Below are 26,917 nucleotides of genomic sequence, written 5' to 3'. Positions count from 1 at the left end.
AAGCCTCTAATCCAGTGGTCATTACAAATTTAGACTTTAGTGAGAACAGATGTGTTGTGCTGGCCCTTTCCAGGGCTAGGAAGGGACACGGGTTCTTCCAGACCAGGGTTTTTGAGTAGATGTCTAGATTCTTCGGAGATTCTGGAAGCTGAGGCTCTGGTATCATGCCTGCCCCTTCACAGCAGGCCCCACGGATGGCCTTTCGTGCCTGCAGAGCAGGAGCTGGTGTAGACACGCTGGGCTGAGACAGGGGCACAGACCCAGAGCCACAGCCCTGCGCCCCCTCGACCTCGCCTCCTCTCCCAGTCCCTCGCCTCAGCTCTCTTTTCCCTTGTAGGTTGAATACAAAGACTTCCCCAAAAACAACAAGAACGAATTTGTATCTCTTATCAACTGCTCCTCTCAGCCGCCCCTGATCAGCCACGGTATCGGGAAGGACGTGGAGTCCTGCCACGACATGGTGCGTCCCCCACGCGGGGCCCGGCCCCAGCTTGCTGCTGGCCTCAGAGACAGGGAGAGGGTTGTCCGCGGACTGTGGGGACAGTTGGCTGTTCTGTGGATGTCATATTTCTGAAGACTGCTCCTAGATTACTGGCACGATGTCTCATTCTGTCAGAACTCAGGGGCTTTGGCCAACCCTCTCCTGCCTTTCCTTGCTGACCTGAGGGGGACCCGAATCTTGAAAGGCTCCAGATACTGAATTCATTTCACCTCTGACCAGAACAAGGAATTGCAGCCCCAAGTTCTAGCAGCTTAGACTCTCATTTTAATGTTCTGTTCAGATGAAATTGTTACTGTTAAGAAATATTAAAACCAAGAAAAGGAATTGATTAAATTAATAGACATAAACTATGGTATATTCATCTAATGGAATATAATGCATTCATGATATGTCACTGAGGGAATGTATTCTAATGCTAACACAGAAACAGAGGTTTTACATTAAAGTGGGGATATAAAATTTGTAGTCTGGTGACCACAGGATGAAAATACTGTAATGTGATACATAATAAAATTAACAGAGGGTATGATTCAGTGAGGTAACCCTGGATAACTTTGTACATTTATATTTTTAATTAAAGATGCACGCGTGAGAGGGTTATTCAGTGGCCCGTGTATTTTCTTGGGCAGGAGAAGCCTCGGGTCGCTGTGCAATGTCGTGTACTCGAGTCCTGAGCGGTGGCCACGGTTTGACTTTGACTTTTCATTCTCACCAGGCTGCACTGAACATTTTAAAGTTGCTGTCTGAGTTGGACCAACAGAATACAGAGATGCCAAGAACAGGAAATGGACCAATGTCTGTGTGAGTGAGCTGATTTACTTGGAAAGGCAGTTCTCTTCCTCATTTGCATTAAATTCAAATTGTCTGCTCAACTTCCTGGGAAACACTTGCTGATTTAGCCACTTTCTGTCCCTTTCCCCTGAAAGTTTCCAGGTTTCGGGCAGAGGTGCCACCTTTAAAGAAAAGAAATGTGTGACTAGGTAGCACAGTCACAGGGTGCGAGTCACAACCATGTACAAGGCGGCGAGCCCCGCCCTCACGCGGCCCGTGCGCTCTGCTTGCCAGGGCCCCCGCCAGGGCCCGTCTGTGCCAGTTCCTTGTGCACCTTTCCTATGTTTTGTTTTTAATGCAAATACATTTCTTTCCTTATTTTCTTCCTTTCCCCCCTGGAGATAACAGACTATCTACCCATTCTCTTCTTTGCTGTTGTCTCTTGATTGTATGTGTTGGGTGCTCAGTCATATCCGATTCTCGGTGACCCCATGGATTACATAGCCCACCAGGCTCCTCCGTCCATGGACTTCTCCAGGTCAGAACACTGGAGTGGGCAGCCTATAGCTTCTCCAGGGAATCTTCCCAACCCAGGGATCAAACCTGGGTCTCCTGCATTGCAGGCAGATTCTTTACCAGCTGAGCCACAAGGAAAGCCCAGGAACACTGGAGTGGGTAGCCTATGCCTTCTCCAGCGGATCTTCCTGACCCAGGAATTGAACCCAGGTCTCTGGCATTGCAGGCAGATTCTTTACCAGCTGAGCTAGCAGGGAAGCGCCCTCCAGCCCCCAGTGTGCATCAGCTATCATAAACTGGGGCCTGAATAGCAGGCTTCTTGATGTCTGCTCGTTCCATTTTTAACATGGCTTAATTCTCTTAAATTTTAAAACTTAGATCATTTTCATGTTTTTCTTCCTTAAAGGTGTGGGAGGTGCTGAACTTTATCTGGCCGTGAATCATTGAAAAATCCCAACATGTATACTGAATATGCTGAAACTGCTTTGAACATTTGGAATTTCTGATACCTCCAGTGGGCCGAGAGACACGATGGGTAAAGGCCTGGAGATGGCAGTGGTGAAGACGGCGGGGCCGGAGGAGGCAGCGGCGTGGATGGGGGCGCGTGGCTGTGGCTGCTGGGGGCCGGGCGGTCTGCAGCCGCCCCTGGCTCCCTTGGGAAACCGCAGGCCTGTGCCCCAGGCAGCCTAGTGTTGGTTTTGGTGGGGTTTTTTTGTTTGTTTGTTTTGGGTGTTTTTTTTTTTTTCTTGCTGTGCGAAAGAAGAAACAGAAAGCACCGCCTCTTCTCAGACTGGCTCACTCGGAACACTTTGGGACAAACCCTGGACACCCGCGCTGGAGAGAGAGGGCTGAAAGCCCCAGAGAAAATCACATACGCTTCCTGCTGGGCCGCAGCTGAGCTCGGCACGCTCTGGCCCACGCCTCCCGCGGTACCCACACTGTCGCCACTGCTCTCTTCCAGGAGAGATATGTATTCTTATAGTTTCATTATTTTCTTTTGATTGAAATGACACTATATAAATTTTCATTCGAGAGTTTCTCAGTTGTATCTAGTTACATAGCACAGTTCAGAAACTTGTCTGAGACGGACTTTATCAGTAATCTAACCGGCAAAGATCATATCCGTGTGTGTGTGGTTATACACTTTTATTTCATTGGACTTAACCCAGGACCATTTCAGTGATGCAAATTGTGTGCCCTCTGGTTTAGCTGAAACAGTCCTGGCCTTGATGAAACCTTGATGAAGTCTCCCACAGTGGTATAAATTGGACAACTTAGGAATTTTAAACTTTAACCGATCATTTGGTTCCTTTTCTATTTTATTTTTTTGTTAATGCAGCAGGATTTAAATGAACTTTGGTCTTTGTTTTAAAGATTAGTAAACAAATTGTGTGTATATAATACAACTCTTGAGGACACACCGCTCTCACTACACTACAGGATATGGTCTCCATGTAGCACATATACAACTGCAGATTGATCTTCCTTGAGTGCTTTATACTGTTGATTACATCTCCATGAGGGCTGGAAAGAATAGCCCATGTTTCTCTCTCTAACTGTTGCTTCTGAAGTCGTGTTGCTGTGCACAGCGATGTGTGCGGCGAGGTCCCGCGTAACAGCCCAGATGACAAGCACGGCAGCCTGGCGAGTTAAGCACTGCTTGGACTCGTTGTTTATGCTGAATTTTTTCTCCCCATGGAATGTAAGTAAAACTTAGTGTTTGTCACCAATAAATGGTAATACTAAATTTTTTTTTTTGTTAATTTATTCTCAAATGCCACTACTGCTAGGTTGGTCCTTCCCAACCTGCCCCTGACCCCTTTTTTATTTTTAAGAGAAAAACTTTGTAATGCTTGTGATTCCATTTGGGCAAAATTCTGAAGATCTGAAATAACTTTATATCAAACCATTGATCAATAAACAGCTACTAATGAACGTGTGGTCCTGTCGAGCAGTAACTGAAGAAGGGAAGATGTGAGGGTATGAAGTATGGTGCTGGGGGCGGAGCTGCCAGCAAGGGGCGCGTGGAGCTTGTTGCTAGTGGGCTGTTGGGGAAGAGCATCTGTATCTGTCTATATGTACACACCTGTCTATATGTACACACGCCTGCTGATGCCTCCGGCACCTCGGCATTCTTCAGCCTTCCCTGCTGCGTGTTTTTATTTGGCTGCGTTGGGTCGTGCAGGATCTTTCACTGTGGCGTTTGGACTCTCTGGTGCGAGCTCAGTTGTGGGCTTAGTTCCCCAATCAGGGATCGAACCTGTGTCCCCTACACGGCAAGTTGGAGTCTTAACCACTGGACCGCCAGTTAAGTCCCTTGGCTAATTTTTCAACTGTGTATTGGCTCCAGCTGCCAAAGTCTTACGCGGGAAATGACCTAAGATTCCCCTGGGCCTTCGTTTTTCTGTGCGTGTCCCCCGGTCCAGGTACGTCTGCCTGTCTGTCCTGTATGCCAAGCATATGCTCACTGGGTGGATTCAGAATGCGTACCTGAAAACGCTTCTCTGGATTGTAATAATTTTGTCGACTGGCTCCTTGGGTTCACGGATAAGAATAGTGTAAACCAGGCTGAATCCAGCTAAGAAACCTGGGAACACTCAGACCTCCCACGGCCCAGGGACCGTGACTTCCGGAACAGTGGGTGGCTAAGTGGGGGTTAAGCCTAGACTGTGTGGGCAGCCAGGTAAGCGTGTCCGAGATCCCCAATGCCAGAGTGGGCCCAGACCCGGCCTGGTTCTCTCTGCAGTGGTTTGTCATCGCTCCCCGCAGCCAGGCAGCGTTTTCCCGAGGCCCCGGAGGCGGGACAGCCCGGTAGATGGTGGTTGTGTGTGGCCATATCTTCTGTGCTGTGAAGAGCGCCTGTAACTAGATCGCCTGGTGAAGGGCCCAGATGTTTTAACGGGTGGACGCTGCTCCAGAAGCAGCTCCGCAGCGTGCAGGGCTGGTACGGCTTAGTCAGCACCTTCCACCGTTCTGCAGCCCAGGCGGATGCCATTTCATAGTCCCCCCTCTTGGGGGCTGAGGCACGCCCTCATTCTGTCCTCCTGTCCCGTGCTCAGGGCTTTCCTCTCAGGGACGCAGACCCTCGTTTACTCCTGAGACTCTCCCAAGAAACAGGGCCACGAAAGCAAGAGTTCCTGTCCGTTTCAGCTCGGTGGGAGAGAATGGATGACTTCTGAAGAGGCCCTGAGGCCTGCGGCTCTGTCGGCCCACAGCTGTGATGTGTGCCACCCTTTATGCAAAACTGAAGCCGTTCATTCCGTATCTTTGAAGTACGATCCCTTCTCCCTTTTGAGCCCATACAACGTTGAGACTGACCGTGTTCACAGCTTCTGCCATGCCCACTTGTCTTTCCAATTCACTTTTACTTCATCCAGTCCTTGTTCAGCTGCTTGAGCACGAGCATCCACTCCCCGGGGAGACTGTGTTGAGGCTGCTGGGTGCCATTCTCAGAGGTTCTGTCTCAGTAGGTCTGGGTTCGAGAACGCGTTTCTAATAAGGTCCCAGGTATTGTACATGTACTTCTAGAACTAGTGTCCTGTGCAGCAAGACCACGACATTGCTAGTGATTTTTATTCTGATAAAAAATACAACTCTAAATGATGGATGATTCTTTGGATGGCACCCCCAAATTCTGCAAATTATGGCAAGACGTGGTACCTTTGACTAAACAGGAAAGATGACTTTGGCCTCACTGTTGGGGGCTCCGCAGGCCACTGTCCCAGCGACTGGAGGCAGTGTTCTCAGCTGCCTGTTAGGACAGGGGTTTGGAATGTTCAGCCTGCTGCAGTTGGCTTCTTTCGTTTGTCATCCCCAGCCCTCACCCCCGGCTCTTGTTGGGAAGGTTTCTCTGCAGGGACTTCTTCCAGCCTGAGACCTGCAGTCAGGACAGTGGGGGTGGCCTCAGCTCAGCCATGGCTCAGTGGGACTGTCGGCCTTCCGAGGACACCCAGCTCTGCTTTCTTGAGTGGCGGGACCTGGTGGGAGCAAGGTTCCTCCCCGCTGCTCTGCGGACCCACCTGGAGACCCTTTAGGATCTGTCTCCTTAGGGGACATCTCCTGAGAAACCCAGCTTCCTGGAGCATTTCCCTCTCTAGACTCTGAAAGGTTAACTCAACTGCTTGCAAGGAGCCGGACCCTCTTCCCAACACAAGGTAAACCCCTCCTTTCGCTCCCTACCTCTCCAGTCCTCCTCCCTTTCACATCAGGTCTGAGCAGCTTCTCCCTGTCTACAGTGGCTGCTCTGCTCTTCCTTCCATGTTGCCACGTTTTGCTCTCACATCATCCACTTTGAGGGAGAAAGTGGACTTTTCTAACTTTTAAAAAAGTCTGTCACACAGCAACCCCAGAGAAGGGTGGGTGGATGAGGGCGGCTGCCTGCCCAGGGGCAGCGTGTTCGTCTGTTATCGCATTCTTAGCTCATAAGATCCACAGGAAACTGCCTTGTACATTCTTTTCACTGGATTTCAATACTCCTACCAAGAATATGCCAGGGTGGACCCAAAGCTGTATCTTGCCTTGTTGCACATGTAGGTCATGTTTCTCAACCAGGGAGCAGGGAGCATAATGAGTTGGGTTACAGAGCCAACACTCAGGTTTTCTGAAATGGAGTGAAAGATCACAACCCAACAGAGGGGAGAGACCGCCAACAACATTCCTGGTGTTTGCCTCGCAGTCACACCTGTATTAACAGATTGCACGTGTGCTACAATGCTTTAGTCGTGTTACTCTGTGACCCATGGATGTAACCCGCCAGGCTCCTCTGTCCATGGGATTCTCCAGGCAAGGAGTGGGTTGCCACGTCCCTTCCAGGGTGTCTTCCCAACCCAGGGATCATGCGTCACCTGTGTCTCCTGCATTGGCATGTGAGTTCTTTACCACCAGCACCGCCTGGGAAGCCTTGTTTCTAACTTTCGTGAAGCCACGGGTTTCAGTCCCAGTGCCAGCCAGCTGTGTGGCCTCTCAGACCAAAGCCTCACACCTGCTTCTCAAGTTTCCATGAAGACACTGGATGAAGGAGGCACAACTGGAACTCCTAGCAATTCGCCTAAAGAACCTGCATGACCCACAAGAGCCAGTGAGTTGTATAAAGAACATCTCAGAGAAGAGTGGAAAGGATTCCATGTAACCCTCAGAATGAAGAAGGCTAATAAAAACCCATCAGGATCCAAGTATATCACAAGATAAAATGGGGCATGGCTTGCTCTGAGCAACTCATGGAATATGAAGGAAAAATAATCCATTTGACCTTGACTCTAAGAATGGCCTCTTTTGAGGGAAAACAAACACTGGACCTTGGGAGGAAAAAACAATCTCTACACACTGCCAAGTCCAGTTCTGAACACTGTTTATACCATTATAATAGTTCACTTACTGATTATCCATTTCTACCTTTTAAAAGAGCCCTACAGACGAAGCACAGAAAAGGGCTACTGCACAGGATGAAATGCGAGCTGCTGTTAACAGTGTGAAAACGAAGTCAGAGGTGGAGGGTAGGGAGACATCAATCCAGAGGACAGTACAGAGATGAAGGCCACAGCTGATGGGGACGAGAGTTAGGACTACTAGAGAGAGAGGAGAACTACAAAGTGTAGGCTGGAAGTAGTGGTGTGAGCTACGTTCTTATCTGTCACAGCAGGGAAGGATGAGGCCTTATGGTTGATAATTAAACTGTAAAGATTAAAGAATTACAGGCAGTGTGAGTTGAAAGGTGTTGCCTCTGGGAGGGCAGAGACGCACCGCTCAGCTCCATCTTAGTCGCTCAGTTGTGTCCGACTCTTTGCGACCCCGGACTGTAGCCCGCTAGGCTCCTCTGTCCATGGGATTCTCCAGGCAAGAATCCTGGGGTGGGCTGCCATGCCCTCCAGCAGATCTTCCCAACCCAGGTCTCCCACACTGCAGGCAGATTCTTAACCAGCTGAGCTAGACGCCCTATTTATTAGACTTTTACCACATGCAGCTAATATTCTGACTGAATGCCAGATTTGTTGTGCCCCACAAATAATGAAGTAATGCCCAGTGTGGGTAGGGACGTGTGACAGAAATTGGCACAACCTTTCCCACAGGAGAACTGGCCCAATAATTCCACCTTTAGGAAAAAAAGAGATGAAGATTGACCTAAAAGGTTGTCTACTTCAAGATTTATAAAATAAAAACTCTACATACCTAACAATGATTGTATAATTTGGGACTGATATATCCAAATGATAAAACTACAACCACTGAAAATTTTATTTGCCAAGTAAATGTTTTAAATGGTAAAAGGTTTTTCTAAAAAGCATATAAAATTTTATTTGTGAATGATCTAAACTTTGCTTAGAAAGAGAATAAAAATGCTTGAAGTTAGGAATATGAATGATTTTTAATTGTTAAAATATTTTCCTGTATTTGCTACAAGGAAAACATTTATAAAAGAGAAAGATACAGTCAGACAGCAGGGAGACTCAATGGGTCCAGCAGGAGACTCTAACGAAGGACTCTGCAGTGACAATGGCCGCCGTGTCTAGAACCGTCCTGAGAGAGGGCCTTGCCTGGGCCAGGACGCCCCGTCTTCCCGTCTACGGGGCTGCTGTGCAGGCAAACACCGCCTCCCAGGCATGTCCACACCCCGGCCTAAACAACTCAACCAACAGCTTTGTACTGATTTGTCCTCCACAGGTTCTCCTAAGTACTTCAGTGTTTTGTTAAAACCATCCTGACGGTAAGTAGTGGTATTCTCCTTTTTCAGAAGAGGAAATAGAACCGTGGAGGTCAAGGCCTCAGTGGCAGACATGTGATTTAAACCCAGGTTGGCCTGATCCCAAAGTATGAACCCAGCTCGTCATACACACAGAGAGCTGGCCCCACCGAGGAACAGTCACTGAGAAGTCTTGAAAACACACCATAGCAACTCCAGCCTCCCATCTTTAAACTCTTTATAAGATAGATACAAAAACTATCTTGGATGCAGTAGGAAATCTCAATTTTAAACATTAAAACAAAATTTAACAAAATATTCATGAATTATGCTAGAGTAAAAGAATGCAAGTAACCAGCCTTCCTGTTCAGAAACTATTTTAAGAGGTGCAGTTACAAAGTGAAATGGTTTCTCATTCGTTTTAACCGAAAAAGGAAAAAATTCAGAACTCGAACTCAGAAGACTGATGAGGATGCTAAGCCCAGGGTCCTCCAGAACAGTGGCCTGCCTGCCCCCCTCAGCTGTTACCCAGCAGCTTTAGCAAGCTCAGGACCAGAGCTCCGCCGAGTGCCAAAGCAGCACCAACTGTTTGCCATTCCAGACGTTTCACCCGTATCAGATCATGTTCATAGTTCAAAAACATCTCAGTGCTATCTCAATATTCATCTGCCAGTGACGACTTAAGCCACATAGTAAATATGATTTAATGCTTCCATTACTATTCAAATCAAAAATAATTATTAGGTTGGTAGGTATGAGTACACTAGAGTAAACTGGAAATCTCTCAAGCAACACAACAAAACCAACATGAAGAAAATAAAGCATTCAAGTCAGGTGGGAAAAAAAACACCACATAATCTGTACAGACATATCTGTACAGAATCAGATTTCGGTCTCACTGCACTAAACAGACAATCCCCACATCCTCTGTAAAAACTGCACCTCCCCACGTCGATAGTCTGATTCTTTATCCTCTAAAGACAGAGGCCACGGAACCCTGGACTCTGCCAAGGAGGAGCCGGGCTGGCAGCCTTTGCCAAGATGGATGCCATGGTTCAAAAAGTTCCAAGGAGCCTGTGATCTGCAGAGAAGACACTGTAACGGGCAAACGCCTGCACCAGCTAAAGCAGTCCCACCAGCCTTGTGAAGCCAGGCCAAGCATTTCTTCCCAATTCAGAGGAAACCATTTCCCACAGTTCACGGTGCCACCCAGGACCTGGGCTAACTGAAAGTTCTAACACACAAGCCGCAAACCTGCAGTGATGGTTCCCTTTCCCTTCTTAAAAAAAGACTAGGTAATCTGAATTGGAATTGTTTAGAAATTAGGATTTTATGGAGTCCAGGAGAGGAAAAACTGAAAGAAATTCTTCATTATAAAAATAGCAGCACCAAAAACCTGTCCTTAAGATGTTCTTAGATACATATTTTAGGGCTTTTTCTTTTTTATTGCTCATTACAGATTTAAAACTATGAAATGTGCATTTCTTGGCAAGTTACACAAGTGATTTCTTTGCTTATTCACATTTCCAGTAAAAGCTTAAGGAAACGGACAAAACCACAAAGGACAGGACAAACAGGAACGGCAGCAGCCTCGAAACAAAAGGACTTGGTAACAGAAAAAATGTCTCCACAGTCAGTGTCCGTCAAAACTTTAGAATTGCCAAAACAGTGCAAATGCTCCAATCAATGTCATACACTAAGCTAGTAGTAATACTTGTCTTTGTAGCTGCAAACTGAAAAAGTCACTCACTTATATTTATGATCACACAAACTAATCTGCTCAAGGTTCAGCTTAAAACAACATTTAATAGACAAGTTCAAAACGAACACCTTTTGTTTTAATGCAGCTGTGCTCAGATGTCTACATGATGTCCTCAGAAACCATTCTGGACTAAGACAATTCAAAAAAGGCAGTTCAAAGCAGCGTCACACTAGCCGCCTGAAGGTACCCCTGGAGATACTGGAGCGCTTCTGCATTGAGGCTGGTGCTCACCATTGAGGGGACCTACAGATGGGAAACAGATGACAGGTCTAAAACGTGGGCCCACAGGAATTACTGTTCTATTGTTCAGTGTGGTAGTGGTGTTATGGTTGCTTAAATCATGTCCCGTTGGTTACCGAAACCTAATGAAGTACTCATGGTGAATACATGATGCCTAAGGCTTGTTCTCCAATTACTTAGTAAAGGTCTGTAATAAATATAAGTATTTATTACAGTTTCTAAGTTATGTTCTAAATTTTCCATAATAAAACAATCAAAAATATAGATTTTCTGACAAAATTTCTAAGACTGTTTCTGGCTAACGCAATATAAAGCCATTATTATTAGATTTACTCTATGGTTCGTTATTTCTGAATATGTTGCACTTAAAAACATTAATACCTCCATTTTAAAAATGGCAGGATTATTTCATTCTGGGAAATAAATACATTTCTAGTCAAGGGTTTTATCCTCCATTTTGTCTTTACTCCTAAAGTTACTTGAACATCATCATAAAGGAAAAAAAGAGTCTTATCACTTAAAGAGACCTTGAATGCAACTGCCTGAGGGTGACTGTGCTGAGCAAGGAAGACAGGCACCAGAGCAGCTACCCTCAGCGCCGTCCCATGGGGGCCTGGGAACCAATCAGAGTGATTCAGAGAAGACTAGAGTTCTCCGAGGTAACAGAGACACGTACCCTTCCTGGACAGGCAGTGGACAGCTTGTGCAGTGACTGAGCCAGGTGGATTTTGGGGTTGTTCACCATCTGACCAACAGGGTCGTGCTCCTTTTTCCCAGCAAATGCCAACTGTGAGAAGGCAGTCTGGTATCCTGGGGTATCTTCTATATCAATAAAATGTTCTTCGTCAGGAATGGTATCATCCTCGGGTAACTCGAATAGGCCAATCAGAGACTGTAATAAAGGAGTCCTGGATTGGAAAATGACAAGATTTAAGTAAGCTCTTAGAAGATTTAAATTATTAATAAAGGAGCAATGTCTTCAGAGACACAAAACTATAGACACGTGGTCTCAGGAGGAGGAAGGGATCCTTGAGATTAAGATGGACACCAGTGATTTTGTCTAACTGGAAAGCATTCCTCAATTCTTTGGGCCACAGCATGCTGATGTCCTTTGCCCAGAACTCTGTGCTGGCTGTGTGACCCAGGCTACTTAGGAGGCCATGTGTGTGAAGTCAAATTGAGATTCAATGGTTTTAAGTTAGAAGAAATAAGCTTCCAGTTGTCAGATCATGACTGAAACCGTAAGGGAGAAGCAAGAGGTCAAGAAAGCTAGGTCGTCATGGAGGCCAACATCAAGCACACACGTAGGATCTTCTGCCTACTCAGTGTCTCCTTCTAAAGACTTAGGCCAGTTTAACGGAGTGACTGTGTAGACCAGGCACTCTCAGCAGTCTCTCTAAGGGGTCCATGAATCCCCCACAAACTTCCCTGGCGGTCCAGTGGTTACAACTGCGCTTCCACCGCAGGGGGCACAATTTTGATCACTGGTTGGGGGAACTAGGATCTTACATGCTGCTAAGCATGGCCAAAAGAAATAAAAATAATCAGGAAACAAAATCTTTCTAGGGCCCGAAGAATCCACAAGTCATGTCTTGGATTTGATGGTAGCTACAGAGGAGGCTAAGGTCAAAACCCATTCTCTTGGCCCCCAAGAGAATAAGCTTGGTTAATTTTGCCATCACAGGGGAAGGAAACTAATTTCCCCAAACTCCAGAATGGAGTACTTACCACAGTTTGGTGTACTCTGTGTCCATCATTGGGGGACATTCTGTTAGTAATTTGGTTATCCCAACAGCACAAATCTTTTTCTCTACATTTCCAGATACTTTCTGAATTTCAGGAATAATGATTTTTTCCAAAACCATTCCAAACATTCTGTTAATTAAATCAAAATAAATTCACTCACTATTTAATTACAGTAGTCTAAATTATTTACACTCAGTGACTCCTTAGGAATATAATAAAATACCAAAAAAGGCTGCTAATTTTGGTCAACAGAAAGAGACCTAAAAAATCAAACCGCCACTCTGACCAACTGTCACCATCTTTTGTGAATACTCCACCTTAAGCCATGCTCAAGGAAATTCTTTAGAGCCATTTTTTGGTCTTGCATGTTTTTTTTTAATTACTCAAGAAATCTTTAAAAAACTAACAATCAGAGCACAGATAAGCAAGAAGAAAAAAGAATCACTATCACCTCACCATCCAGCAATGACCAGTTTTAACATTTTTGGATTATAAACTTTCCAACTTTCTATGCTTACATAACTCTCAGTATGTGAATGTTAAAGGCTGTCTTTTAAAAAAATGATTTGGCTAATCAATACTGTTGCAAACATCCTGGAATTAAAGTTTTCCATAATTCTACATGGTATAAATTCTTAAGTTTATATATATACTCCTGTTATTAAGAATTTATCTTATTAAATTCTTTGAAGTGGAAATGGTAAATAACAAGGCACGTGGACATTCTGATCTCTGGACAAGTGCGTATTTTTTGCTCTGTGGAAAGACCATGCTAATTTAGGCGCCATGAGCACTGAGTCAAACTGCTCCTTTCTTCATGACTTCCTATAGCTAGAAAACATTTTCTGGTACTTCTCAGGTTAATTCATTTTTCACATTTGAATCAGGAATTATTTTTGATTTACTACAGATATCTATAAAGTTTTTCTCCAAGAAGTTATTCTCTATCATTACTTTACTGCCTTCCTTCCCTAGTAAACGGGTAATGCTGCTTAACTGTATTCTTAATGCATATACACTAAGTCAAGAGCAAAATTTCACTGATCCAAACTATTCTCACTTGAAAAACCACTGTCGGCCTTAACAGAGGGAGGCTCCTGGAGACACGTCAGACATCTAACACAACACAGAGCCCTGGCTGTAAAGAGTACAGCGGGTAGGGGCAGGGACCTTTAGGAATTAGAAAAATGTTTGCAGGTATTTTCTTCTTTACAGCCCAACCACCGCCCTCCACCCAAGAATATTTTGGAAACCACAAAGATACTATCACTGCATCAAGAACTCCACAGTCATCTGTAAAACAGAGACTGAGAGGTCAGATGTTTTGTTTTTAAAAACAGGATGATAAATAATAAAAGCAGACTTACTTTGGTTGTATACCATCGAATATTTCCTGCAGTGCCAGCGCCCCGTATTTTATACAGTACAAATTAATAAAGACTAAGAAACCTGTCGAAAGGAGATGCAGAGTATCAATATAGAGGACTGCACTGAATAAGCAATTTAGTCAAAGTCTGACAAATAGTTTGGCATCAATACTGGCCTTTTTTTTTCCCCCCCAATACTGGCCTTTTAATACAACTTAGCATTAGTTGCTCAGTCATGTCTGACTCTGTGCAACCCCATGGACTGTAGCCCACCAGGCTCCTCTGTTCATGGATTTCCCAGGCAAGAATACTGCTGTGGGTTGCCATTTCCTTTTCCAGGGGATCTTCCTGATCAAGGCATCGAACCCACACCTCCTGCATTTGCAGGTGGATTCTTTACTATCTGAGCCACCAGGGACAAAAGGTTTACATATGGTCTCTCTCTGATTTATATTTCTTTATGATTTTTCTATTAAAAATATTTTGATATTTAAACTTAGAAACTAACCTTTGGAGCATAGTATATTGAAAATGATTTCGTTTAGAGAATAGAACCGTCTTAAAATATTTTATATATAAAATTTATAAATGATTAAAAAATTTCTGTAGGAAAACTTAAATGACTTTACTTACTCTTGATAAACTTTGTTGTTTTGGAATTCTGAAGTCTTTGGAATAGAAGAATGAAGATTTGCTTTCTGTATTGGTCAACTGACTCACTAAAGAATTGAAGAAAAAAGCAACAAAATAAATCCAGCATTTTTCTGAGTCCTGAACAGAATCCTCAATTAAACGTACAATGAAGCTGTATTCATACTCACGGGGGCATGTGCTCTATTATACTATTTAGAAGATAAAAACCTTGGTGGTCATTGGCTTTGGATGCAATCAGCTTCTGGAAGACACCTAGTAACCCAGGCTACAACAAATTAGATTAAATAATAATTAGTTAAAGAGGCAAGGATTAATTTTTCTAAAAGTAAAACAGGTGATCTGTTTTAGAAAAGAGTGCATGTTGTAATTATCTAAATAGCATTTTCTCCGTCTGTCTGTTGAAGTATAGAGGGGGGAAAAAATCCCAAATAATAAGCCCGCAATGTTAAGTTTCTACCAAAGAGACAAATAACTAAAGGATACCTAGTTCTAACAAAATGTATGTTAACATTTTCTACTAATGAATTCCCCTTAGAGTACGTTCATTTTAAGAAATTTTTAAAAAATTAAAAAGAATCTGCCATCTCTAGTTTCCCAGTTATCTTAAAAATTAGTTATATCAAAATAAATCTGACTCACAATTTTGTCAGCTGCAGCACTTGCTATTGTATTTGAACCTCGTTCTAAGAATGCCTGGAGAAGCCTCACTAGAGCAGGAATATTTCCTGTTCTTTCCCAAAGCACTGGCTGAAGGAGATGAGGAAATAAGGCCATGTAGGATGACGGGATGTCATTTTTGTGTGTTTCCAGAAGCAAAGACATCACTTGAAAGACATACGGAATAAATTCTGTTGATAGAAGTAAAAACAGAGCTTTCAGCTTCAGAATTAATGGCTCTGACACAAAAGACACATATCTCTTAGGCAGATTGCATTTTATAATCACTTGAATAATTTTTAATCAACCAGAAAGAAAATAACTTTCTTCACTTACCTTGTACATCATTTTGTAAAATTTCAGTAAACACCAGAAACAAAGCCTCCTCAAAATTTACAACAGCAGCAGGGTTAGACTTGCAAGTTATTCTTATGGATAAACATATTGCCTCAAACATATAGTGATTAAAGTGAGGTTTGCTTGGGTTCTGAAATTTAAAAAAAAAAAGAAAAAGCTTATGTCTAATAATCTAATTCACTACCTAAAATACATTTAACCTTACTGAAAACACTATTAAGAAAAAAACACCAATTATACGAAAAAGCCTAGATGTTAAAATTTTATAGTGACTTGAAAATTCAGAACATGAAATAGTAATACTAATGCCAGTTTGGACTTTATTTTTAATGGGCAAATGTCTACTTATGAAAAATACTTCAGAGGCACCGGAAGGTGACTGCACGAACCTCAGTTCCCAGTGTTTCTAAGGAGCTTTTTCACGCCTGAGTGCTCCCCCAGAGCCGTCACTGTAATAGTGATGGAGGAGATGGACAGGGACGTGCGGGGCCCGACCCTGCCTCTGGCCTGGTGTGGGACCTCAGGCAAATCTTAACCTCTGCAGGCCTCAGTATGCCTACACCTGCAGTAGCTATCCTTCAAACCAGCGTTTTTCAATTTTCTCTTTCAACCACAATCCTTTGAAGGGTGCCATACAAAGTTGATGAACTGAAGATGAGCGTGTATCACAGGGCCAGGTCAAAGTGGAGAGACCTTACGTCTCTTTTCTTTCAATTCCCCAAAACCCAAGTAGGCCCTAGAGGCTTACCCAGGATTCAGTGGAAAAATAATCACTATTCTCAAAGTCTCCCTTATACTTCCTATGACTTTTAATAGAATAATTAACAATAACACAAGAATTTTATTGGCTTTAAACCAATTTTTCTTTTCTAAAACTTGGTATTTATATTTAAATACAGATCAAAATATCTGTAACATTTTTGACCAAAGAAGGAGTAAACTTTATTTTTGAGGAAATGAGTCAGAAAGAAGAGACACAAAAGGACATTAATCTGAATAGCCTCTTTTGTGTCCATTTGGGGCAAAGCCCACTTCTTCCATCTAAGATTATTTCAGATTGTTTGTACTTTCTCAATTCTCTTCAATGAACACGTTACTTTTTAAAGTGAGAATAAAACATTTTAAAGTTTCCAAGCTTACACTTAAAGGTGACTGCTGCCATGTCTCCAATCTATGTCACCCCACACTTTCAGAATCATATATTAACTGCTGGTCAGGAAGAATTCATACATCTTTCCCTGTCCGACTGATTGCCAAGGAGTTCTGAGGCTCAAACAGTTTGAAGCATTTAGGTTAAAAAGCAACCGCACTTTCAAAACTGGCTCTGTTACCTTACTAACAGCTAATAGCTTCTGTGTGAGCTGAGTGATGAGAGTAGGGATGTAGGGGATTATGGCTTCCTGTAGGAGGGAAAAACTTCTCATGATAGCTGTAAAATATAAGAGCAGAAATAAACAGTTTAGTTAAACCTCAGAATAACACTTGTTAGGGGGAGAAAAAAGTCTTTTGATTCATAAAATAAAATTTTAAGACTCTGAAACAACCCTCAGATAGCTCTCTACATTTAAAAATAATCTAAAATTTCCCTTCCTTTTAAAATCCGACAACAAAATGTATTTATGTTATTTCCAGAAGGCTTAAGGGACTGTAAGAAACACGGAAGTGACTACAGGGGCAGGTAGAGAGGAGGCGAGTGAAACAGGAGGTGGACACGGAGCAGCAGTGGGGAGGGAGCTCCCTCCATCAGCAATCAGGGCCGTGGGATTTTACCCGCAGTCTACTGGAAATATCACAGCCCACCACAAGCTGAAACATAAGGCCACCTGCCCATCTTCCCACAAGAGAGAGACTAGGAGCCTGAGAAAAATCCAGAAATACACATCAAGAGATAGAGGGTCCATGTTGTGAAATTAACTGTTCATTAACAGACACCCAAAACACACTGGGCATTGGAGATAAATACATTATTAGGCTAAAATTATATGATGGCTCTTTCTACACAAATGGAATAGACGTTTACCGAGTAGAGCATCTATGATATGCCAGGTGCACAGAACAGAAAGCTATGCTCTTTCCTCCTAAACTTTGCTGTGATGCCCAAGGCTCATCCTCCAAGTAGCTAAGTGCTCCCTATCCTGCAGCTCAGCTTAGACACCACTTGCTAGAAAGCTGAGGTTACAGGATGGATCAGCGTCCCTCCACTGGGCTGGCAGAGAATCCCTGCATTCACTCATGCAACAGTCTTTACTGGGAAGCTGCTACATACTACATACACGCTCCTGCACACCCTAGGAACACAGCAATGAAGGCCACAGACCAGTCAGCTGCCTCAAAAAAATGGACATTAAACAACAGTAGTTACACATCACTGTAGGGAGAAATACAGTGCTGAAAACACAAATACACCTAGATACACACTTACAAACAGAAACACATGCACACACACCCACCCATCCACCTAAGGGTTCTGACCAACCAAGCCAGAGGCACTGGGAACAGTTTCTTCGAAAAGCATTTCCTGCTGCTGCTGCTCAATCGCTTCAGTCCTGTCTGACTCTGTGCGATCCTATGGACAGGAGCCCACCAGGCTCCTCTGTCCACGGGATTCCCTAGGCAAGAATACTGGAGTGGGTTGCCATTTCCTTCTCGAGAACATTTCCTATGTGTCATATAAACTGTGCTGGACTCTTGGAATGTCCCAGAACTGTTACTAAGACACTCCCCTAACACAGCACAGATGCCTACAGCTAGCTGCCTGCTTCCTCGGCAGTGCTGTCTATGAAGGCAGATCTGTGTGGGGTCCATTAGACACACCCAGGTTTCACACCCAGACCTAGCAGAGCATGCTGTCAATAAATGTAGTCCCAGCTCATCTCTGCCCTCGAGAATGTCAGTCAAGGAAAAGAAAAAAAGAGTTTGATACCTTTTCTTTAATAAGAGGAGTTCTGTATCAAGTTAGGGTAAACCTTTCTCCGAAAACACTGTTAACAGTAGTATTTTTCACTTAAAAATATCTAAACCTATCAAATTCTCAATATAACCTGAACTACAACTCAGTGTTGACCACCCCTGCAGTCTACGAGATTAGATACTTAGAGTCTGTATACCAGGGAAATGGCCTACCTTTCATAATATATTCATTTTCTGAAGAGCCAGGAAGTGTGAGAGCTTTGAAAAGGTTTGTTAGCAGAATCTCAACAAACGGTGCGATTTCTGCAGCTGTAAAACTATAGATGAAAAAACAGCTTTCAGTCACCACCAACTCTTGACGGTCACTCTGGAATACCCTTGGCAACTACGGAATCACACTTCTTGGCATAAAGCGAGCCATCTCCCACCACAGACAACTGGCACACAACTTAGGAAAAGGTTTCTTTTATATATGCTCAAGTTAAGTTCCTAAGAAGGCATGTCTGAGACCAAACACAATTAAACAAACCCCAAACAAGGCAAACCCAACACTGTCTAAACTGCTGAGGCCATAACTAGTTTACATTTGTCAACGCTGAGAATGGAACTTGGACTCTCAATCATCTAGCTTTCCAGGGGGTGGAGCAAGTTCAGAACTCTTTTCTGCATAAATTCTGAGCCTGAAGACAGTACTGTCTTAACTTACCTCGAAGGATAACCTTTTAACCCTTAACTAGCCACTGAGTATATCTGGAATTCAAGTTCTTGATGAAGAAAAGAACCCAGAATGCTTTCCATCTCAGTTCTCAAGAAATAACACTGTTGAAGAAAGGCCTGAAAGGCACGCAGACCATCCAATCCCCCCTTCTTTTTATCCTTGTAATAGGCCTCAAGAGCCACTACCTTGAACCCCAGAGAATTACTTTCACTCAGCTGTCTCTTGTCTCAGCACTAAGTAAGATGACAAGAACAGCCAGGTCTAAGGGGTACTACACAGTATTCCCTTAATCAAGGTCTACTTCTGAGATGCCTTCTGAGAAACCATTTTAATTTTAATCTCATAGACATTATGGACATTTTAACTCACCACGTTTCTCTCTTTGCCTTGGCTGCTAGAGGATTCCACATAAAACTCCTGACTTTCTTTACTATACAGGATCCTCTGACAAACCTCTCTTTATTAACCTCACACCTCAGTTATTTTCCTTTGCTCCAATTGCCTCCACTTAACTTTACTGTCGTAACACAGCTACTCTGGCATGCAGTCTCAAATCCTTTCGGAATGAGACACAGTATAAATGAGTGAAATATTCACATTTATTTTTCTAACTTCTAATGAAATTATGAATACACTGAGCTATCTCTAACCAGTACTGATGGTCTACACCCCAAGATGAAAAAATACACACATCAAATACTTACAGAGTGGCGCTGTTAGGCCCTCTCATAGTAAACAGTCTCTCAAGAGCATGTGCTGCATAAGTATGAACAACAATGCTTTCAGCCTGAAGATGATTGATTAAGAGGGGAATAGAGACTAAAAGATGCTCTTTTGGTACCTGAAAAAAACAACAATATATATGCCATATACATGCCAACAATATATGCCATAACTTACTGATGCCATCTTTGAGTAAAGCCAACTGGAAGAGAGTGCTTTGCTGACTCTAAAAAGTCAGAACCTAATTTTAGAAATCAGAATCTGATTCTAATTTCCAGCTACTATTATATTGGAGATGATATGATATGGGTGAGAAATCAAAACTTCTTCCTCCACACAACGGTTCAACTCACATTCACTTTTCCAATCAATTCTCTTGCTCTGAGCATGAAACTATGACTTAAGGGTAAAAAAAAAATCATGGAGAAGCAGACTGATTTAACTCCTCTTAGGAACTATACTTCCCACTAGGAAGTTTCTTAGAAAAATCAAGCTCTTTGTGCCTCACTTTCTCTTCTTCAAAAAACAAAGTGGAGAAGGGAGGCATAAACATAAGCATACTACTCTTCGTTAAAAACCTCTAAAACTTTGGAATATCTAAGATCCCACAAGCCATGTGGTATAGCCAAAAAAGAAAAAAACGGAGAAAAACTGTTTAGCATACTCCCCTGTGTAGGAGAGCAGGAAATATATAAACAGATATAGGACAATTTTAGGTTATATTTTCAAAATTAAATAATGGAAACATAAACCAAAACTCAGTAAAAAATGGTTACCTTCAGGAAGAGAGAAGGAACAGGGAGGAAAGCTAGACCTTTCTGAATGTAGCCCGCCTGACTCTGGAGGCATGGACAGTAACCTTTCTCAGGCCTCCCGCCAAAAAACAAAACCCCACAAAGTGGGAATCTAATTATTTATCAAGTTAGTGGCAAAAATGCAGAATAATTTCAAGTTGTTTTAAACAGTTATTTCTTGACTATCCATCCAATAGGATAATATGCTAAGGATATAAGATGCACAAAGAAATCAAACGGCACTCAGCAGTATTACTTTGGTGATAATATTGGTTTTACTTATTTCCCAGGTATCTTCATGAAAAAGCCTAGAATCAGTTTCCCCAGCATCTAGATTATGGTCTCTAAATAACATTTCCCACCTATAAGGGTAGCAAACTCAGGTCTGGGACAGGAAATATACAAGATGAACCTGAAATATTGCCATATATGAAAGAAAATAAGCTGCTAAAAAGTTACTAAATTTATGTCAAGAAGACACAGGAAAGGACGTATGTATACCTATGGCTGATTTATGTTGATGTACATCAGAAACCAACACAATACTATAAAGCAATTATCCTCCAATTAAAAAAAAAAAAGAAGAAACGAAACCCTACATAATGGTACCCCTACTGGCCAAAGATGACACTGCTGCTGTTAAGTCACTTCAGTCGTGTCCGACTCTCTGTGACCCCATAGATGGCAGCCCACCAGGCTCCTCTGTCCCTGGGATTCTCCAGGCAAGAACACTGGCGTGGGTTGCCATTTCTTTCTCCAATGCATGAAAGTGAAAAGTGAAAGTGAAGTCGCTCAGTCGTGTCCGACTCTTAGCGACCCCATGGACTGCAGCCTACCAGGCTCCTCCGTCCATGGGATTTTCCAGGCAAGAGTACTGGAGTGGGCTGCCATTGCCTTCTCCGGAAGATGACACTAGAGAGTCAAAAAATAAATTCCATTTGTCCTCTGGAGGTTGGTAAGGCACCAAACTCACTACTCTGAACTTATAAAGGGGAAAAACACACAAACATGTATCCCGTTTTCCCTATTCAAACTGGTAATTAACCTATGAGGCAGTAATGTTGGTTGTGCAAAAGAATAAACGTATTAAAAAACTACACAAGTATACATTTAAAAATGGTGAATTCTATATTAAGGTTACCTATATCTCAAAAAATGTGATCATCACTCTTAACCTCACATTAGAAATACAGGGAACAGAGGAACAGGGGTAAATTATACCACTGAGGATGCAATCAGCCAAAGGTAGAATGAGAAACTCTACAAGATAAATGACTGGTTTCTTTACAAAAAAAGGGGAGGGTGCGTAGGAAAGGGGAAGAAGGACCCCTCTGTTATAAACTAAGGGACATGAGACATATCAACCGTAAGCAATGTGTAAACAGTATTTTTGAGAAGCTGAGAAAAATTAATCAAGGCCTAGTATCCTAAGTTCTTAAGAAGATATTATTAATTTTGTTAGATGTGGATATCAAATATGACTGCACAGTAGAAGGGAAGAGAAGCTGGCATACAATAAAGCTCTTAAGAGAGTAAGTGGCATGTAACATATAAATGAAAAGCTACTTACTTGATTCCTAAAAATCATAATGTATTTGATGCCATCAGCTTTAAGAACAGGAAACTCATTTACTATTAAAAGAAATAAAAAGTCACAGTTATTTAACTGCTACTCTCAAATCAGTCACAATATTATCAGATTTTAAAAACATGGTTCTGGGAAGCAAATGTCAAGTAATTATATAACATCAAGTTATATTTAAGTTATATAATGTCAAGTTAATTATATAACGATCCACCACACAACTATTAACTTGGGTAAGTTTATGAATAATTCTGTTTTTTCACCTTTACCTTTAATTTTCACTACAAAGGAACATACGTTACTTATGTAATTGAACAAAAATGATTTGGGCCACAGGAAATAATGACAGTATCTCTTCCCAGAACCGAAGCTATTCTGAATCAGGAGCAGGCCTCTCCAGATGAGCTTACACGAGCAGTGGGAAGCACGCTGACTAGTGAAAGGGACAGAGTATCGGGCAGTTGTCAAAGCTCTTGAAGTGACGGTGACGAGGGAGTCCTCTATGTTATGCCCGCTGTGCAGTGATTTTAAGTCTCCACAACTTTACATGTCTGTCTGTCTTGATTAACATACTTTCATAAACACATGGAAGTATCCTGAGCATCTATTAGTCTCAACTGCTTTAAACTTACTTCCATTTTTATGAGTTCATTTTTTTTCAAGTTTTATTTTATTTTTGGCCATGTTGTGAGCTCTTAATTCCCTGACCAGATACTGAACCCAGGACGTCAGCAGTGAAGCACAGAGTACCAACCACTTGACCGCCAGGGAATTCCCAAGAGTTCTTTTTTTTTTTTTAATGAGAAAGAAGGAAAACAAAAACCAAAGTATGATTTCTAGTGTGAAATTATTCGGGTAACAAAGCTGAATGACAATTCAGTCTCACTTGTTTCTATTTTCCTTCTATATAAACAACATTTTCTTTAGGCAAAGTTAATTTCACCTGGGCAAGATTGAAGGCACCCATTAGAAATTTTATCCGACAGAAGTAACTGCAAGGATAGGAGCCACTGTTTTCAGTATCATGAATGATACAGAGCCACGACAGCACTCATTTGGTAGTTTAAAATAACAGTGCACGTAAGAATTACAGGTACACTGTAAGTTGTATTAAAAACATTTCACAACTCACCATTGGCTGATTTTAAGTCAGGGAGAATGTGATTCACGAAGAATTCAGTGAGGTTTACAAGCTCATTTGCTTGTGTAATCCCATGCTAAAAAACAAATTCATAACAGTAACATGAACTACCTGTATAAATCTACCACAATGGAAATTTAGGCAGCTTTAGAAAACCAGGTTAAAGATGGAGATAAATACTTCAAAACATAAACTACTTACATATAAAATAAGACTGGTTTAAAAGATAATAAAGAAACTTCCCTAAATTAAAGAACAGCTAAACTTAAGCTTAGCAAGTTTCTTATACTGAGTCTCACCTAAAGAAACAAATGTACCATCTATACTTTGGTCTATGAGAAACATGTAACTAATAAATCAATATAAAGTCATTTCTGGAGACTATGAATTCTAATCAGAACACATTATCTAGCAGAGTAGGCTATATAACCAGAAATATATCACTTCTTTTTGACTTCTGTGCTAAAGGACAACTATGTTTTGGAAACAAAAATAAACTGAAAAGAGTTACCTTCTGTGTTTGGGCTTTCGATGCCAAAGATGTCACCAGGTAAATGGCTGCATCTTTGTGTTTCCAGTTGACAGATGGATTTTTGGCATATTCCTGCAGCATGGAATTAACATAACCAGAGAAGATTCCTGTCACGGGTCCCTCAAAAAACTTGCATAATCCTCGAACTAGATCACAAGCAGCCCTGCGTCTAGTATCAATATCTACAAAATCAAAGGGAAATACATCATGGGAGAAAGAAGCAACCACCAACCAACTGATTAAGTTTATAAGAAAACAAATTGCCATCTGATAGCTATAAGCAACAAAAAACAATGAAAAAAAATTCTCTCCCCACAAACAAAAAAATGATAATGAAACTAAAAGATCATAGTATGATAAATACTAATAAGTATATAAAAAAAGAGAAGACAAATGATTCACCATCTGATACTTTGATATAGCTCATATAAGGGCTGCTTTCTACCACGCACAAGTTAAAGAAGGAAAACAGTTCTCCAGAAAAAGACAACTGAAATGACCCGCTTACCCTGACTCCCTTACTTCCCCGAATCTTTCAAAAAAAGCGCAACTTTAACACTGGCTCCTAAGAGACCAACAGTTAAAAATCAACATACCAGATCCTTCCAGATCTCTTCTTATGTACTCCTCAGAATTATCTTCAAAGGCTTCTTCATCAGCAGCTGCAAAAGCAAGATGACATTCAGATCACCTCTTACAAGACATGGCAAGTCATTCTAGCTTTACAGTTGGGTATGCAGAAGAGCAAGTGGAACCACTGTGTTTTGCAGCAAAGTGTTCTTTCCCAACCAATGACTATTTCACATATTCTTATTAATTGTTCTTAGAGCAGTAAATGCTACCCTGAAAGCATAGGTAACAGGTAATTTACACAACTGTGAGACAGGCTCACTGTTTTAATGTGAGCGTCCACAGAACTGCACTTTATCACCAACTTTCACAAGTGCTGGAGATCAATACAGGGAGGCCAGCTCTTTATTCTGACAAGTAAAGACAATAAACAACAGCCTAACCACTACCATCACCATTATTTCAGAAAAGTCACTTCAACACCAAAATAAGGAGGACAGTATCAGAATAAAGATCTGTCCTTTAAATATGGTTTTATGAAAAGGAAAGGAAATAGAACCCCATGTTACACTTTTATTTCCTCATTCTGTTCCAGACTGAATGATCTAATGTCTGCTCTTCCTACTCATAAGAAAGACATTCTGTACAAATAGTCTCTTAGGACTATTTTAACCTTAAAGCACGAACTAGGTGGGCTTCAATTCTGTATTTAAAAGTTATCAGTCACTTCTAGTCTCAAGTCAGCTATTCAAAAATAGCTTTTGCCTTGGTTAAATACTAAATCCAATAAAATGTAGACTGAATTTGTTACTAAAAGCAACACAGAGAAGACTTCTTAAATACACTCTTTTAAAAAATGAGCTTTTAATTAATCTCCTGAAAAAGCTTTTTACAATTACCTCTAAATTCCATGTTAGGCACAATAACCTTTTCACAGATACTTGTCAGCGTGTTCTGGTCCTCAAAGAGATTCTTATAGTGAGGTCTCTCACAAACTGAAGCCAGAAACTGAATTGCATTACTTACCAACTGGAATAAAACACAAAAATAAGCATATTTAAGAGCAAACTGAACCATTTGCTTCATGGGGGAGGGAGGGGATGCCTTAATTACTTGTCTCCACCATCATCTTACCAAGTCGTATTTAACCTCTTGACCTGTTGTAACTAGTAAATTCCAGATGGCTGTGACAAAACGAGGCAGGTACCGTTGAAATTCTTCATCGTATTTTTGTGCATAAAGTGCAGCATTATCACAAATCTGGGATTTTAAGAGCTCCAGTAAGCCTGCTTCCTCTTCATCCTCACATAAGAGAAAACAGAAAACTCAAACATACAACTTCAATGCTACCATAAACATGGAGAGTCGCCAGAGTCTTCAAAAATTATAAATTCAAAGTGCTGTAAACACATCTATGCCACTGCAAATGTGTTCACCTGGTCTTTCAAATAAATAAAATATGAAAATGCTTCTTATTTATTCATCAATGAGAACAGTTATCAAAAGTTTTCAAGTTAAAGCCCTTTCTTCTGGTTGCTGAATTACAAAATATTTATGTATTAAATTGAAAATAATATATTCCTTAAAAAACCTGAGTAATAAACATCAATCATTTCACACTTCCACTTCTAACATAGTCTTACTATCTCTCAAAAGGTTCTCATTTTCAAATATATTAAAATGTGTTCTCTTCCCCATAAGTTAATACTATAACATTCTCACAAATAATAGGTTTGCTCCTGTGTCCAGGGGATTTCCCAGGCAAGAGTACTGAAATGGGTTTTCATTTTCTACTTCAGGGGATCCTTCCTGACCCTGGGATCAAACCCAGGTCTCCTACATCGGCATGCAGATTCTTTACTACGGTGCCACCTGAAAGTGAAGTTGCTCAGTCGTGTCTGACTCTTTGCGACCCCATGGACTGTAGCCTACCAGTCTCCTCAGTCCATGGAATTTTCCAGGCAAGAATACTGGAGTGGGTTGCCATTTCTTTCTCCAGAGGATCTTCCCAACCCGGGGATCGAACCTGGGTCTCCTGCATTGCAGGTAGACGCTTTACTGTCTGAGCCACCAGGGAAGCCCTATAAAATGTTGGAGAAGGTCGCAAAGAGTCGGACGTGACTGAGTGACTAACACTTCACGTTTACTGTAAAATGTTAAACAACCACCTAAAGCAGGGGTCGACCTGCTGCCTAATTTCTGAAGCACAGTTTTATTAAAACCCAGCTACACTCATCCTTTGTTTTCATTTATACAACTTATAGTATTGCCCATGGCCGCTTTCAACTACAACTGCAGAGCTGAGCACATAGTGCCCAAGTCCAAAGTACCTGGACCTTTACAGGAAAGTCTGCCAGCCCCACTCGCAACCATGACAGTGGCTAACAGAATAATCCTTAAGACATACAGCAGCAATCCACAAATACTTTCTGAGCTATATTATGTGCCAAAGAACTCAAATTGAGAAGAGATAAAAAGTACAGCTCCTCAAAGCATAAATATCAGGGATGCTACACACCTATGACACACAGTTAAATGGGCAAACAGCTCCCTTAAGAATCCTGTGTGAGAAACTTCCTTTAGACTTAAGTGTAAAGACAAGCTTGTTTTCTGAGGGACTGGTTTCTCCCTAGTGGACTGAAGGAATTATTTTTCTTGGTTGCATCCTCTGTAAATCTCAGGTAAAACGTGCTGTA

The 26,917-nt window shown here is 41.9% G+C and overlaps 2 protein-coding genes across 17 annotated transcripts in view; one reads left to right on the top strand and one right to left on the bottom strand.

Annotated features, from left to right (window-relative positions):
• Positions 1-3,724, top strand: part of STAU1 (staufen double-stranded RNA binding protein 1) — a 61,612-nt gene extending 57,888 nt beyond the window's left edge. For 15 of the 16 annotated variants that reach the window (XM_061437903.1, XM_061437896.1, XM_061437899.1 and 12 more), the window contains 3 exons: positions 338-460; positions 1,218-1,303; positions 2,196-3,724. In XM_061437903.1, coding sequence (XP_061293887.1) covers positions 338-460; positions 1,218-1,303; positions 2,196-2,211 — 225 coding nt within the window. In that variant the 3' untranslated portion in view covers positions 2,212-3,724. Of the gene's footprint in view, positions 1-337; positions 461-1,217; positions 1,304-2,195 lie in introns of those variants that run through there. The other variant, XR_009740546.1, reaches the window with a different exon arrangement.
• Positions 3,725-10,251: 6,527 nt separating this feature from the next.
• CSE1L (chromosome segregation 1 like) overlaps positions 10,252-26,917 on the bottom strand; it is a 35,074-nt gene continuing 18,408 nt past the window's right edge. The window contains exons 9-25 of the mRNA XM_061437893.1: positions 25,356-25,523; positions 25,121-25,250; positions 24,248-24,313; positions 23,631-23,833; positions 23,111-23,195; positions 21,964-22,025; positions 19,581-19,717; positions 18,372-18,475; positions 16,580-16,677; positions 15,228-15,378; positions 14,874-15,082; positions 14,402-14,499; positions 14,214-14,299; positions 13,581-13,662; positions 12,196-12,342; positions 11,144-11,375; positions 10,252-10,470 (exon numbers count right to left, since the gene is read on the bottom strand). Of these exons, the coding sequence (XP_061293877.1) occupies positions 10,381-10,470; positions 11,144-11,375; positions 12,196-12,342; positions 13,581-13,662; positions 14,214-14,299; positions 14,402-14,499; positions 14,874-15,082; positions 15,228-15,378; positions 16,580-16,677; positions 18,372-18,475; positions 19,581-19,717; positions 21,964-22,025; positions 23,111-23,195; positions 23,631-23,833; positions 24,248-24,313; positions 25,121-25,250; positions 25,356-25,523 (2,148 nt within the window). The 3' untranslated portion in view covers positions 10,252-10,380. The remainder of the gene's footprint in view (positions 10,471-11,143; positions 11,376-12,195; positions 12,343-13,580; positions 13,663-14,213; positions 14,300-14,401; positions 14,500-14,873; positions 15,083-15,227; positions 15,379-16,579; positions 16,678-18,371; positions 18,476-19,580; positions 19,718-21,963; positions 22,026-23,110; positions 23,196-23,630; positions 23,834-24,247; positions 24,314-25,120; positions 25,251-25,355; positions 25,524-26,917) is intronic.

Source organism: Bos javanicus, chromosome 13, assembly GCF_032452875.1.
Source record: "Bos javanicus breed banteng chromosome 13, ARS-OSU_banteng_1.0, whole genome shotgun sequence".
Taxonomy (NCBI): Eukaryota; Metazoa; Chordata; class Mammalia; order Artiodactyla; family Bovidae; genus Bos; species Bos javanicus.
The sequence above is the reverse complement of the archived record's forward strand: the minus strand, read 5'-3'. Positions and strand labels throughout refer to the sequence as shown.